The sequence below is a fragment of the Mytilus edulis genome, chromosome 13, assembly GCF_963676685.1.
Source record: "Mytilus edulis chromosome 13, xbMytEdul2.2, whole genome shotgun sequence".
Lineage (NCBI taxonomy): Eukaryota > Metazoa > Mollusca > Bivalvia > Mytilida > Mytilidae > Mytilus > Mytilus edulis.
Window position 1 is genome coordinate 20776146 of NC_092356.1, and position 17164 is coordinate 20793309.

At 31.0% G+C, this 17164-nt stretch overlaps 1 protein-coding gene across 8 annotated transcripts in view; it reads left to right on the forward strand.

Moving 5' to 3' along the window:
- The window catches only part of LOC139500056 (uncharacterized), a 59045-nt gene extending 48687 nt beyond the window's left edge, over nt 1-10358 (forward strand). For 7 of the 8 annotated variants that reach the window (XM_071288771.1, XM_071288767.1, XM_071288774.1 and 4 more), the window contains exons 2-5: nt 4425-4518; nt 6691-6884; nt 8306-8416; nt 9350-10358. In XM_071288771.1, coding sequence (XP_071144872.1) covers nt 4425-4518; nt 6691-6884; nt 8306-8416; nt 9350-10000 — 1050 coding nt within the window. In that variant the 3' untranslated portion in view covers nt 10001-10358. Of the gene's footprint in view, nt 1-1349; nt 1691-4424; nt 4519-6690; nt 6885-8305; nt 8417-9349 lie in introns of those variants that run through there. The other variant, XM_071288773.1, reaches the window with a different exon arrangement.
- Nucleotides 10359-17164: the final 6806 nt, after the last annotated feature.

The following is a 17164-nucleotide window of genomic DNA, read 5'->3' on the forward strand; positions in this document are numbered from 1 at the left end:
TATTTACTTATATTTATTTAATAATTTTTCTTTGCAAATAACAAGTTTTGCAAACATGTTGCTCTGAATAGCGTTACGAGAATGTACGAAAATATTAATAAGATATATAGTTATAATTATATTTTTAAAGTAGAAAAGTATCCAATGAGAGTAAACTTACCATAGTGTTTAGATTTTTTTTCGAAAATATACAAACAAAAATGAACCGAAAAGACGCTTAAGACCATGGTTCTGAAAATAAATGTCTTACATGCCTAATTTTTTGCTTTTAAAATTTATGAGGAAATTTCAGATCTAAACCGTATTTGCAATCTGCTTTATACTTGCTGCATGTTTATATATTAATTACTTATTTAAGTGTTGATGTTTAATGCCACTTTGACTTGGTTGGAGAAAGCTGGGGTGCCCGGAGAGAACCGCAGTATGCCATAGGCATGTGTATAGCCATTCAATAAAACAGTATTTAATTGCCGTGAAAAAGAATATACTCCGAATATTTGCACACACACAAAGACTCTTATAGGCTAAGCGTGATCCAAAAATAAAAGTAAAACATTTTTTTAAAGTATTTACTTCAACTTTATATTTTTGAATTTCAATAGTTAAGATATTATAGTGAATCTTTAATTTTATTAGATTGAGATTCCTATGTTATTATAATGTTGGTTTGATTTTGATGAACAAATTACCCTAGGTATACAAGAGGGGCAAAAGATACCAGAGGGACAGTCAAACTCATAGATCGAAAATAAACTGACAACGCCATGGCTAAGGAACGACATCAAAAGTTCAATGTAGGATAAAAAAAAACTTAATTCATATAGTTTTTTCACTGCCCCCCCCCCTTTTCCTACCCCCCCCCCCTCGTTACTGAATTTTGGGAAAATTGATTGACCAATAAGGATATATATATAGTCGATGTCAATTAAACAAAACTTGCAGCAATTGTGAATTAAGTTGTTTTTATCCTTCATTGATTTTTTTTATGTTGTCCCTAAATCATCGGGTTTCTGTTTTTGGTGTAATTTTGAAACAAATGCTACAGAAAAAAAAAGAACCAATCAATTATTCCTATATGTCCTACATTTAGACAGAAATATATATGTTAGAAATACCGTTGGATCCAGATTTAGGACACAATAAAGAAAGGTACCATGATGGAGTATCGTATGAGCTATACTGATACTGCAATATCTTATAATCAAATTTACTTAAAATATAATCTTCCTAAATTAAGTAAAATAACTTATGAAATGCGTAGATGTAAATGAATGAAATTATCATACACAAACATACGTAGGACAAACTTGAGAGATAGGTTTGCCAACTCATCCCCCGTTTCTAAATAAAAATGAAACTTCTACCGTAACTTGATATAAAAGCGTTTAAAGGTTCGATAATATTCATGTACATTTAGTGCTGCATGTTCCGGGTTGTTACGGGTTGTTTCCGGTAGTTTCTAATTTATATAATTGACAAGAGTATAACACCCGGAGGACACGTCTGAACTGTGTATGATTCAGTCTTGGTTCTAAACATTTCCTACCTCGTGCTAAACATTTACGTAGAAAATAAAACTTATAGAATATACTAACGGCAAATGATAGAAAAAAAGAAAATATAATTGAATGCGTCTGGAATTTATTAATATCGTTTCGAGGAATATAAGAATTTATAGAAAACATAATTGGTAAGTTATCTTGTAATATCTTTTTTGCTTTTCTTCAGTATCTAATGTTGTATCAAAACTCGAAAGTTTGTTACATGTAGTTGAAACAATATTTATTTAAAGAAATAATACCATAGAAAGCAATACAATGCACATTTATGAAATCTAAGTTTGGGATTCATAAACAAGCATGGTTAATTTTACATGATGATCGTAAAGAACGTTATTATAACAAGATGCGCTGCGTGTAAAATTCTCGATTGTTTTGGGTATATACTTTGCATTTTTGTAATAATCTTAACTTAAGCCTTCATCAATCGCATAGTACATGTATGTTCAATGTATACATGTATAAATGTAACTATCGGCTACCTGTTTGTTAAGAGAAAGCGTATTACAAATGAATGTGTCTCTTTTTTTCATTGTTTTTGGATACATATGTTTGCCTATATTTATTTATTTTTTAATTTTATTTCGATCTAGTGAAAATTAAACGAGATTTTGACAATTCTCTATGCTTTTTAATAGCTCTGCGATTTGTAAGTGTTTGTTGTATGCATGTCTCAAGATAGACAGAAAAGGAGTGTACGCACTTTAATCCGATCCCATCCCACCTCATTCTCTCCCTGCACCAATATTTACTACGTGATGTCCATGCAATGCTGTTTAAACGTCCATTTGGTCAATTGTCTGTCTATTTGTTTAGTTTGTTGTGAAAGTTTTTTTAATTATGCTTAATGCTTTTAATTTTCAAGAAGTTCAATGTCAAAACAAGCCATAAACTATTTTAGATGTATAGATTTACGAAAAAAAATATGTACATGTTAAAGGCCATACAGTTCCTTATAGCATAAACATCCTCGTATTTAGGCCGCCGGTGGTGGATATATGTCTTATTTGCAATCATACTACATTTCAATACTTTTATTTATCAATATTGCGATTGATAGATTTATTGGTGTTTGCCTTGTTTGAATCAGTACAAAAAGGCTATATAGCGGCGATCTTTTTTTTGTGCTACTAATATTTAAGACTCGATTGAAACTATGATGCATACTTGAAAATGCAAATTTTAAAAACTACATTACAGTGGAGCAACTCTAGATTATGATCAAAATAAAGTGTTGCTGGTAAAAAAAGATTCCAGTGATGATGAATGTGCATTATTTTTAAAATTACAATCATTTTGGTTTTTTTTATGGTTTGAAACAACATTATTTGTTCATAATAATGCATTAAAATTTTTGCTAATGTGGGGCATCCGTGTGACCTTGCGGGAGGTATACATACACAGCAACGTCCAGTCGGAATAGGGTCGTTAAATCCAATACCTGCTATAGAGCTCGAGAGTAACACGCTCTTTCTATGTCATACAACCCTTGAAACAACTCCTTGAGTGTACTACGGTGGCCTTTTACAAGGCTGAAATGCCCAATATCACAGACCTGATGACAGTTCAAATGTCCCTGCCTTCATTGTAGAATCTTTCTATTGTATATTTATTTTTAATGTGTTCCCGCCTTGGATGTGCATGAAATAATTACCATTGGATGTTAAGGTGGTACCCAACACCTTCACGAAAATTTATTTGGCTCGTTTAATTTTCATAAAATTTTGACAAAGTATTAACTTTGACCCTTTGACAAAAATATAAAAATTTCAAAACAATTTGAACCAACCATTTTATCAGAAAAATAATACTGGTCATATAGCAGTTTGACAAACTTTAATTTTGATCACTGAGAAGCTTAATATTCACATAACAACACAACATAATTAAAACGTTTAGCTGATTTTACAGAGTTATCTCCCTGTAGTGTTACATGTAGGTACCACCTTAAGCTTTCACGGAATAGAAGTTCCTTCATAACATAAGTTCAGAAAGGAAAATATATTCTGGAATATTATTTCCATAGGAATAAATATTACAGTATATGTTCCTAACGGAATAAATTGTATAGAATATTTGTTCCAACAGGAATAGATATTATGACAATGTTTATAACAAAGTTTCCATTGGAACTTCTGTTAGGCGGAAGAAATATACGTTCACAAAGCAAGCATCAGAAAAATCAAACGATAAATCAAAAAGTTACCTTTAATGAGGCATTCCAGGTACATGGGAAGTCCAAAAGTTAGAAGAGGGAATGTACCAAGTCTCGCTAATTTGAAGTCCCAAAGTTAGAAGAGGGAATGTACCCAGACTCGCTAATTTGAAGTCCAAATGTAGAACAGGGAATGTACCCAGTCTCGCTGATGACTGCTTTTTAAAATCAAATAAAGCTTTTTCTAAGTCATAACCTGGTTTAACTTAAGTACATATGTTATTAATTACAATTAAATCTTGAGCATTCTACCATTTCTATTTTTAACAATATTTATAGACTCACATTAACCTATGATGAATTTATAACTTAGATATCACATGTCTATTCGACAACTTGCTATTTAAATGCCAACGTTTATTTCCTGATTTGTCTTTTAATCAGTGAAAAGACTCATTAACTCGTGTTAAAATGTTTGATCTTCGTATAAATTTTATGTCCGTTGACTTTCCAGCAGTAAACTTCACGTGTCTGTTAAATGCATTGTGATATAAATATATATTCATTGTGCTATAAATATATACTTGGCAAGTCTGTGCTTACACAAGATGACTAAATTAGAGTGACTGTTCTATTTAGATAAGCATCATTGTTCAAAAGTATATAAAATCAACTGTATATACATGTACAATTTATATAATCTTTTTTAGACGGTTAAAACTGTAATAGAAATGGTCAGACCAACTACATTGAATTTCTGCTGTCTTTCTCTCGTCATCTTGTTGGTATCTCAATGTTCCTGTGGTAAGTTTCAATATTTGACGTAAAACATAAATACATTATAAATTTAGCAGTATTTGAACTTATGTTAATAATTCGACATTTTTATACCAAACGTTATATATCTTGCTTTAAATTTTTTTCCATTTATTTTCGAGCTAGCATTTCTCACTTCGTTTTTCTTATTTGTCTCAGTTTGATCCAGGAACAGTATATCTAAATATAGTCAATATATATGTGCCTTGTTTGATCTGTATGTGAAATGAAAATGTTAAAGATAAAGTAAATAACTCAGAAAAAGATGGAGAGAGAGAGAGAGAATGAAACGAATTGCGTAGAAGAAGACTGATATTGTGTCAATGACCAGGGGTTGAGATGTTTCATACAAACCAATATAATGTGTTTACTATAAGGAATTTTATAGTCTGGTTCTGATTGGATATGCATCACCGTCACGCTACTTATTCAAACAAAAATGAAAATAACACTTTCAAAAAGTGCATTCAAATCATTTTTCCTTAAATCTAATTTTCCAAAATGAAAAGTTAATAGAAATTTTAAATCCTCTTATACAAATTTAAATCGTGTAGATGGATTTTTTCGTGCCTAATAATAGCAATAAACAGAAATGATACATTTCAGGATTTTCACATTACATGTATATGAATAGCCGGGTGTATATTATAAATACAGTTCTAAAACATGCATTTGTACTTGTGGGAAAAAATGACATGTAAACATACTTTTCCTCCTTCATTGAGAACCCGGATGTAGTCTGCTATTAATACATGTATTTTATTAATTTGATTTTGACAGCTAGGTAGTACATGTAGTACATTTACATTGATAGTTATTGAATAAAACTAGTGAAATGAATTCCCTTTCTTAGAGCATTTCTATAGAACTAAACGTATACCTTTGGTTATGATACAATATAAAGAATCAAATATGACATATGTATATACATGAACAGTACAGAAATGTTGCGGATCCAGAAATGTTCATAATATTATAAAACTAAGTGAACAAATTTTGCAGGAGTAGCAACTCTTAAATACTTTTTTTTAACATATAAAATAGCCTGTATGACTTTATTTCAATAGTTAAATAATATTACTTCCATGATTATATGAACGTCATGTAAAATACTGTATGTTGTATCAATTATATGTATCTTATGTGTATATGCCCCCCTGGAGACCTAATTTGGAAAATAAAACTTATCAATTATCTATCTAGTATCTATCATAAAGGGGGGCCGGGGGGTTGACTACCCTAGGAGGGGACCCGGTCCAGTCGTGCTCCTGTGATTCTCTATATAATCAACACATTTTTTCAACAAAAGGGGGATGGGCTGGAATCTGCCTGTGCGTTTACCCGTAAAGTCTGGTCCGTACTCGACCGGTCTGGAGTAAAACAATATTTGTACGAATGCAAACGAGCGATTAAAAGATGGCTGAAATTGATATTTCGTTGCGCATTAGAGTTGTCACCAACACAATGTTGTAGGAATACTATAATATTATTTTATTGCACAAATTTCGAGGAACGTTGCCCCTAAAATTATGTAATATTGAACTTACTTGTTCGTGCAATGAAATATTGCCCGAGGCATCATTCATCCATATAAATGTAGTATAAAAAAAAACACTTAAAAAATTAATAAATGGTTGGTTGATTGATATGCGTTTTCTATACGTTTGTATGTTCAATGAATAAACAATATCGTTTCGAGAGCTTCGGTATACATGTAGTTACACTGTATATTTTACAAAAAAGAAGTCGACATAAAATAATTAACTTTGATTAATCTTGTGGTCTTTTAAAAAATGACTTTAGATGTCTTGCTTCTGTTATCTGACAAAACACATTAAAATATTACCAAGTTTTACCAAAAGTTAATAAAAATTTCTTATCAACTACCAACAAAATATTCACACATTTAGTAGTACTAAAGAGGCAGTGTTGTTGACTACATGTATCAAGTATTGGCCTTATTATGACCGGAAAGTGAAAACAAAATCTTTTCTTTTAATATATATATATATGTGTAGCAAACATGATAGGTAATTCATTTACATGTAACTGAAGTTGTATATATCAACTGTTTTCATGGTAATGGATAAACAATATCGTTTAAAAATATGAAATGATACAGTAGTGAGTTTTAATTTGATATATAAATACTTTTTTCAGATCACAAGCTCCACAAAACTGACTATCCATTTGACCTTGACAATGCAGGAAATGCAATTGAAGGCTATGTTGATTCTGAAATTAAAGAGGGATCGAAAGTTCTTGTTAAACCAATCGAAGGTCATCAATTCTTAGAGGACGGAGAGGTTGTAAAATACCTACAAGTAATAGTTCGATCCGGAAATTTTACAGGGGTAGGTTTAGTGTTTAAATAAGATGTAAAATTGAGAATGAAAATGGGGAATATATCAAAGAGACAACAACCCGACCAAATTAAAGAGCAGACAGCAGCCGAAGGCCATCAAGGGATCTTCAACGCAGCGAGAAAATCCCGCACTCGGAGGTAGTTCTCAGTTGGTCCCTAAATAAAATTGTGCACTAGTTCAGTGAAAATGGACGTCACACTAAACTCCAAAACATATAAATGAACTAAAATTTAAAAAAAAAAACATACAAGACTAACAAATGCCAGAAGCTCCTGACTTGGGACAGCTTAACTTTTATGTTTCAAATTAATAAAATATAATTTATCAATTTATATATTAAGTCTTTTTCTTAATATGTTTTTTTTTTATTTAACATATTCAATAATTGGTAATAAGAGATTATTTTGTCATTAGTTTTTAAAAGACGGAGAGGTTGTGAAATTCAATGTACCTACAAGTAATAGTTCGATCAGGATACTTTACAGGGCATGTATTTTTTCTTATGTTGATTTTAATTTGTTATCAATCTTGTTGGGCAATCTTAGTTATTATTTTTGCAAAACTCACATACACAAATTTGGGCATATTTCGGGTATACAAAATATTTGGCAAATTAATTAACATACACAATTTGGCATATCAAAATAATCCGCTCTTTACTTGGCTGCTGGTGTACCAGGACAACGTTGCTGCTGCTCACTGCTGTTTGCTTTGCCTAGCTTTCCTCCTGTGCCTACGTTTGGTGGCTCCGTGTTTATTTATTATTTATTTTTATATATATATTTTTTTATTTTATGTTTTATATAAAAAAAAAAAAAATTTATATTCTTTTTTTTTTTTTATTTATTAACTTATTCATCAATTTATTTATTCGTTTAATTATTCAATTGTTTACTCTATTTTATTTTTTATTAACTAAAGCAACACGAACGCCATCAAGATTTTGGCTTCGGAAATCTATTATAGAAATGGTACCACTAACGCTAATTATTAAAACAACATTGGAGAGTTTATATACAGTTCAATATCAGAACTGACAAAAATAAAGGAAAACTTACCAATTAAAGCCCCAAATATTTAAATGAAACTTTAAAAGAGTGTACTAAACGGTATTTACAGAGGTAAACGGTTAAAAAACAAGCATCCATGGATAAAAGAAGACTTTTGAAAATTAGGCTTGGGTAGCTTTGAAACTATTTATAAAAAAATTAAAATCATCGAACAAAAAATAAGATCATTGATGTTTTGAACAAACCAAACGCTAGCAATTTATTTTATTTTAATTTCTAACAAGTATGGACACAGATCAGTGTGGATAGTATGTTTAGATGTTTGACAGTGTTTTTTGACAAAAACAGTTATCTGGTTGTAAATTTTAATTAATGTATTCACTGAAATTTCATTTGCAGGATGAAGAATACGTAGCAGAAAATACAGATGCCTTCAGGGTAGATGAAAATGGTTTCATCATTGTCAATAACACAGACACATTCGACCACGAGCAGGTTTATGAGTTTTATGTAAGTGTTGAAAAAGTTATCAAGAAAAAAATGTTTATCGATTAGGGAAAGGAGATGTTAAGGTTTGCATCTTTATACATTTATATAATGAAAAAAGTTGCAGAAAGACCGGTGTGTGGGAAACAACATCAAACAATTGTTAGTATAAGTATTTTTTTATCCATGATAAGGGCTCAACCATTTAACTTTAAGTGTTTTTGGAGGGGGATGGGAGGGCTAGGGAGCTAGGGGTAATGTTTATTTTCCTTGAAAGAATTCTGATCCCCAACTTGAGGAACAAAATAATCTGGTCGAGCAGATGAAAAAGCAAATATGAAGAATACAGATTTTTGCCACACCTAGCTCATAGGGTTACGTTTTGAAAAATACAATCTGTTCGGAAGTGTAGAATAACTTAATAAAAATGTTTGCGTTTAGCTCGAAAACAATTTCTGACTCAGAAAAAGATTCCCGTGAAACTACTCATGTTGTCGATATTTATTAATTTATACCAAATAAGGAGATATCGTATGATTGCCAATGAGACAACTATTTAACAGAGACTAAATGTCCAAAATATTATCAACTGCAATGTATAGTCTGCCGGTACGGCCTTCAAAAATAAGCAAAACGTATATTGCAAAAAAAAAGAAAATAATCCCAACGAGAAAACAAATGGGCTGATTTACATAAAACAATAAACGAAAATCAAATATGACATACAGTAACGATCAACAACTACTGAGTTTCAGGCTCCTGGCTTGGGACAGACATGTAGATTGTTTCAGGGTTAAACATCTTTGCGGGAACCTAAGTTAACCCTCCCTTAACCTGTGACATTTGTTTATTATTATTATTATTTTTTACTACATGCACATTATATATGAAAGTTACTGTGAATTAGCTGATAAAAAAGAAAACAAATTAATTATATAATTTTGTATTTTTATTTAGGTTGTAATGTTCAGACGTGATGATTTAGTTTCGGATCCAGTACCGTTTATTGTTCTTGCTGCAAAACACAAGCCCGATGAAAATTATGGATATAATACAACAGCAGCCGTATTTGCTGGAGTTTTAATCTGTCTTATTGTATTGTTTGCTTTATTGATCCCTTTTGTTGTTCGGGCTAAGCGACGTGTAAAACAAGGCAAACCGGTTTGGAAGTTCGGAAGCCACCCTTCTGCGCTTGACCGGGAAATGGCACGAGAAAAGGGAAGTCAATCCAATCTAGCAGTGCACATGGTTGAAAGTCAGACTTCCACGGTTCCGGGCCTGAAAAACCGAGCAATGACCGAAGGTGATTTTTATGACAATTATGGTTATCGTCTCGAACAAGAAGTTGAGCGAGAAAAAAACGAATTGTCAAATGATTTAATGGCAATTGCAAGTCATGTAGAACAATTAGATGACGCGGACAATATGCTTCAATTAAATAAGAAACATCATAGCGACGATTCTGACTCTGGACTATCAAGTGATGGTAGAGGGAAAGGAATTCTTAAGAATGGACATAATGAAAAGGTTTACTCTATAGAAATGAAAAGGAAAACAATTGATACTGATCAAAAACCTAAACACATTGAAGAATCAGCTCATTTGTGATAAATGCAAATTAAGTGTTTTGCAATTAGTCCCTAACTTTAATGTAATGATGAAACTTTGCTTTAATGATAAACGATGCATTGAAACAGATTTCACAAATATTTGGCATGTTTTGTTTATATTGTATATATATATATCTATATATATCTAATATATAGGCATTCGCATGTTTTCGCACTGTAGTACTGATATTGATCTCTTATAACACATGTTAATAGCATGCACGGTTTATTAGTTCTGATTATACAACATGTACAGTATACGCATATTCAGGAATATATAATTTTTACGTGATATTTTGTAATTTATCATATTGTTGTTGTTAGTCAAATTTTAATGAATAAAGAATTCTATTTTATTGTGTGTTTTACTTCAATACTTAGACAGGTGCCAAATGTGGAGCAGTATGCTTACCCTTCCGCAGCACCTGAGATCATCTATGCTGTATTTTTTTGTACTATTGTTTGTCTGACCTTTTCTTTTTGAGCCATGGCTTTGTCCGATTATTATCGATCTATGAGTTTGAATGATCCTCTGGTATCTTTAGCTCCTCTTTTACTTAGAATATTAAGAGAGCATAAACACAATCTAAACACGCACTGAAAACACCCAGAGACTTGTCGTTCGAGGCATCAATAGTTTAAATGTTTACTCACTAATTCTCAGCCGATATAATAAAAATATTTAAAGGCATTCTGAATATATGGCACTTGCGTTTAAAAAAGTCGTACAACGCAGATAGGGAATTGTTTTCTCTAAAAACTCAAATACCTCCTTAGAAAAAAAATATACATACATGTACATGTAGCCAAAAGTATGTGACAATTATTTTATTTTGTACCTAATCAGCTGTTCAATTTTCTTTTTAGAGCTTTTTGCTAGCTTAATTCAAAGTCGTATAATGGTTCACATTTCAAAAACAAACAAAAATAAATATGTTTTATATACTTAGGGTATTACTTGAGTGACTAAGTTTTACTATAAGACACGTGTATATAATCTCCATTTTTCATTGTTTGTTTTTATTGTGTGACTTTCAGATGTTTAAAAAGTTGCATTCAAGTTTATCACTGTATGGTTTGTTGTTAATATAGTTTATACATATATAAATAAGAAGATGTGGTATGATTGGCAATGAGGCAACTCTCCAGTGAATTTGTTTGGTACTGTTTTTTGCAAGTTCTTCTATATTAATCGAACTATGTGCGTTTTGACTATTCAAAACCTATTGATATGGTAGAAATATCATGTATACCACTACTGTAAGACAAGTTCCGATGCTTACATGTATATATATATATACAGTGGAGATCAGTTCTAACCTCTCATTAGAACTGTCAGAATAATCTGTCATAGAACTGTTCTAACCTGTCCTAGAACAGTTCTAGCTAGAACAGTTCTACCCTAGAACTGTTCTAGGTAGAACTGTCAGGATCAGTTCTAGGTAGAACTGACTAAATCAGTTCTAGGTAGAACTGTCAGGATCAGTTCTAGGGTAGAACTGTCTAAAACTGTTCTAGGTAGAACTGACCAAATCAGTTCTAACTGTAGAACTGTCAGCAGAACTGACCAAATCAGTCAGGACTGAAGAACAGTTCTAAATGACGTCACTGCAGGAAGGGCACTTTAGAATTTAGAAGAAAGAATCAGTTCCAATTACTTTACTATATATAATAGCGGATTTTTCTATATTTTTACCGATCAAAATTTACATGTACAAATATCGAAGTGGATAGGAGGTTATCCAACTCATCGGAGAAATATTTTTATAAGATTGCAAATGAAACATCATTATTTACGTTTCTTCGTTCCCCGTTTTTAACAGTCTCTTCATAAATATAACTCGGCATTTAATTCGGCGTGACTTTTTACCCCAATATACCCCAACATACCCCAATATACCCCAATACACCTCAAAAAACATGTTTAACATGATATTATTGAATAATACTATCATTTAAGGCATTTTCATGTTATTTAAACACCAATAAAACTTTATTTTTTAAATATATTTAATTTTAAATCACTTTTTTCTTTGAAACTTGTTCCGTTCTTGTCAGCCGCTTACGATCTCAAAATGACTTTTTACCCCAATATACCCAAATATACTCCAATAAAACGTTTCAATACAATTTCAATGATAAGGAATGATATAACATTTAGATATATTAAAAATTAACACAACCGTTTACATTTTGCGTGCATTAGAGGCTTTTCAAACGTTCTTTATTCATGTATTGACGAAGGTTTCACCAAAACCCAGAAAGAACGAAACTAAAAATATACCGGTTAATTTTTGCAATTTATTTTTGTTTTCTCCCATAAAATGTGGAGATTGAAAACGCATTTTATATTTAACTTTCTCAATAGTAAGATATGATACATTTTTTTTTCATTGAAACTCGATTTTTTTTCTCCTTAAATTTTGAAAAAAAAATCTCAAATACTTTTATAAGTAATAATCCTTATATGTTTAACATTGAAAGTTTTCTTTTTATGCTAATAAAATGAATGTATCTTTCACGCCCTGAAATTGACGGGACAACAGAAAAATGATATGTTAATATTATCCAAAATTCCCGAATTTAGTCGAAGGCAATTTCAGTTTCCGAACCTTAGTCAATGATTTTCTATTACAAAGTATGACAGTATGATGTCATATGTCAATGAATTTATCTTTAATATCATAAGGAATTAAAATATAACTGGTTAAAAGGAATCCAGAAAAAATAGTCACAATAATATGAACAAACGGCATTTTTTTCATTTTTTTTTTAATTCGCTCATATTGGACTATCGATAAAATAATCAATAGAGCCCCCACGCCACGTCAAGGCTATGAGCAATGTGGGAGTATTTAAATTAATTTAATCTTCATTTTAGAAACATTATCCATAACTTCACCATTCATTAGCATGCAAACAAGACAAACAAAAACTATATACATATAAAAGAAAAGTCACATTACCGGATTAAAAACCATCTTTTGTAAAATGCATTTATAGTGCATATCTTTCAACTTTGAGTGAATTATAAGTACTCGTTACTTGAAACTGGACTTCCGAAAATTATTTAAAAAAAAGCTATTTAGCCGCAGGTGTGAGTTCAAGCGTACACAGGTATAAATGTTGTTATTTGGAAAGGATAAACAGAAAGGATTAGAAAGAGTATGCTGTCACGATGTTAATACTAAGATTTAATACACGATGAGAATAAAGATACAATAATTAAATTGTGTAAATTAATTGAAAATAAAATTCAGATTCGTAATTCCGAAAGTGTATAAAAATAAAAGGAAACAATTTGTGATTACTTTCTTAGCGGCAATTGGCGTAAAGATTCAAATATGAAGCAAAAAATAGTAGTTTTAATCTTTTATAAAAACTAAATGCAATATTACCCAATTTGATATACCATTGTACATCTGTTTGATATCATTGACTTTACCGGAATTTCTTAACTTGTATTCAAATCTGGCTGTGTTTAAATGCTAATAAAACTATTGCAATTTTAAAGTTTTTAATTGATAAAAAAATACAACATACAACATGCATGATTTTTTTTTAGTTTCTTTTTAACATTTTATTCTTACATAATTAAATTCATTTGACAATCATTTACACGAACTTTTTGTGAAAAGAATATCAATTAGTAAGCTAAGGCATTATTTCTTTTGAGGATTTTTGAGGATTTTTTTTAAAATTCTATGATAATATTTGTGCAATGTTGAACATGATAGCCGTCATTAATCCAAATAAGTAATACAGTAGTTGTAATAAAAGTTATATTTTAGTCATGCATAACTGATATTGACGAATTTATAATAGTTCGTCCATACATCGTTGTTCTTGAAACAATCATTATTAGTATACGTGTAAGTTTCCTGACGTATAAGAGCCATTGAGGATGAGCTCCAGAGAAATCAGACTAGTGGCGTTTCGTTCGTTTGTTTGTTGGGAAAGGAGAGGAAATGCAACCGCTTGTACAGATAAACGACAGAATTACCATACAAGCATTTATAGTCAACACAATCAGAAAGAGTTCCCATCGTTAGACGGGGAATATGAAGGCTTCCAAGACATCGACCGCTTGTTCTTAATATTTGAAACTGTATGCATATATATACGTATACGTTTATGATATATATAGTGATGAGTTCTTGCGTCTGACAAAAACTAAATTCCTTCATGGTTATATCTTGCCATACGTTTATATTGGTTTGTAAGGTGATTACTCACAATCGTTATTTGAAAATCCTGTTTGTGAGATGTAGATTCATTTCAATACAGAAATTTTGTCTATATATTTCACAAGTGTATAACACGGAGAAGCTCTGAAGGTCCATTACTCCCATTTTGTTTGGGTGTGAACCATCGATGTTTACAGCAATATCACAGAATAAGATGATGATGGTAGAAAGAACTATGGGCGTCATGTGGCAAATATTACATGCATATCGGACAACGAGTTGTCAATCTGTATGAAAAGATTTCCAATACAACCATATTATTGAGAAGGAATGTTTACATGCTATACTCTCGTACTAGTATTACAGGGTTCTTGTGGCGTTCACCTTAGACACACATCTTTTTAACGATGTTTAAAAAAAAGACAGAACCAATTTAATGTCATATTTCCCTATTTTTTTAAATATAACTAAAAGTCTTTTATCTGACAAGAATACCCCTATTTAGCGAACAAGTAATTTATTCTTTTTTCTGTTATTGAATACCAAGAAAGAAAATAAATCCCGAAATTAATTTGAAACTTTGATACTCAAAAGTTTCCCAGTAAAATATTCACATTCCCTGGGGATAATTAGTGTTCGTCCAGTGGCATATATAACAATTGTGATGACGAATTACTTCCTTTGTTCGAGAACAATCTTATTGAAATATAAATCTGTGATTTTACTAGGTCCACAGCTTCAATGAACCAAAGCAAAAGTTATACATCGACCTGTATTTAAATCAAATTGGTTCTCTTCTTCTTCTGGTATACAATAGTCTATCGACATTCGATGATTACATACTGTTGGCATGCGTGGACTAGTCTATTTACAACACTTTTACCCCTATTTATTCAAAATATATGTTTTTTTTCTTATGTTCAATGTATACATGTATATATTTTAAATTACGCTATAGTTCCGTAACTTTCTATCCAGTCGTATAAACGAATCGTCGGCAAGTGCGTACATTTTTTTAAATCAATATTTCTGGTCTGTTCCAATCTGTCCTTCACTATTGACAATGACTATATATTACATTTTCCCAAATTCACCCTTGGAAAAAATATTTAAATAGATTTTAATTTCATCAAATCTTATTTTTTGAGTATTATTTATATGTTTATGAATTATATTCTTTACACCAGAAATGTTATGTATAAACAAGCGTATGAGTTTAGTAATGACAAGTAAGACAGAGTTGTATATTATTCATCTGATAGTTCAAAATGGAAAGTTATAAGTTATAAGTTATCAGCCGTGTACACTGATTAATACCTGCAGAAGTGAAACGATGCATGAACTTGCAAGCCCGACAGGAAATCGCTTGAATACCTGGACGTGTCACCTCACACCCCTCACAATACCTTTGGAAGTAATACCTTTAGCCATGCTGGTGATCAGATGAGGGAAGATCAAAATATATTTGTTTATTACTTTAAAGAATTATGAACAAATTAGATTTTCGAAAACAATTTTCACGGAACACTTATTTATGATTTCAACTTTGACTTTTCACCTAATTCCAATATCAACAGTTTAAAAACAACAGACCATGGTAATTTAAAAAAAGTAAGAATATTTTTCGTATCAAGTTAGTTAGTCGGATAAAACAACCGTACGATTGACAAGATATCGACACGCAATTACGACTACATCGGTTACTGTAGTTTTGTTTCTTTGTGGTTAATAGACATATCGTTTTTATTAATCGGGAAAGAAGACAAAATGGCGGATCGCAGAGAATTGATACTCTAAATTTAAAATCGATGGTGATCGCTTATCTAGCGGAATAAAACTTTAATATCTATGAATTTGAGCATTTTTATACAGAATGAACATAATATCAATTTTTGATTTTTTTGCGAAGTTTCCCTTTAACAAAAAGATGTAATCCGTTTTTTTCAAAGAAAATCAATCATGTACGAAATTGTGAAGTTTCAGAAAGAAAAAAGCTTTGATTGGAAGATGGTTGTTTGTTAACGCCCAGTGACAAGTATTTCATTAATATTTTATGTCCATGATTGCCTTCTTTTTATCGACAAGAAGAATATAAGCAGTTATCCTGGTCATGATATAATCAGTGCAACGTCAGTCCATAGGTGGAACTAATTCTGCTTACTCTTCTGGAGCACCTAAGATAACCACCAGTTTCAGTGTGTTCTGGTCTTTAGTGAAACCATCAGTTTCGATCTCAATCTCGTATTATTTAATACTTTTTTTTAATAGGAAACTGATATGTACAGCTTAGTTTTAATACACAAATATATTATAGAATATTAAATTTCACTTCGGAGAACAAAAACTCTATTGTAACTTTCTATTTTAAAATATTGGGGTATATTGGGGTAAAAAGTCACATTGAGATCGTAAGCGGCTGACAATGAAAGAGGTTATACGTAGATTATAAATGGTTTAAACGAATAGATTTTATTGAAGTAAGATTTATTATCATTACAATAACGTTATAATTCATGAGAGAACATTATAATTCAATCCAAATGTGTTTAAACTGTTTTTTGAGGTGTATTGGGGTATATTGGGGTAAAAAGTCACACCCCATTTAATTCATGGAAATTTAATCTTAATTTACCTTGTTTGCCTTGGATTTACATTCATGATTTAGGATTCTGTTTTGACAAATGTTCAAACGAAAATTGTACAGTGGATGGATTATGGGATTAATGAAATCAGTGTTGTTAAACGTAAAAAAAAACTACATGTCATTGTGTATGTACATTTGCATTAGCTCGTTGCCAAACTTATCCATAACGATTATGAATAATATCTGGGAGTCCTGAAAGTCTGAAAAATATACTCGATCTGAACATAAATGAAATATTTGCCACTGGACGTTAGGCTACAAACAAAACCAATCATTGTCCTTCTTCAAATTATATATTAACAGTATAGTCAGTATACTATTCCAAGAAGAG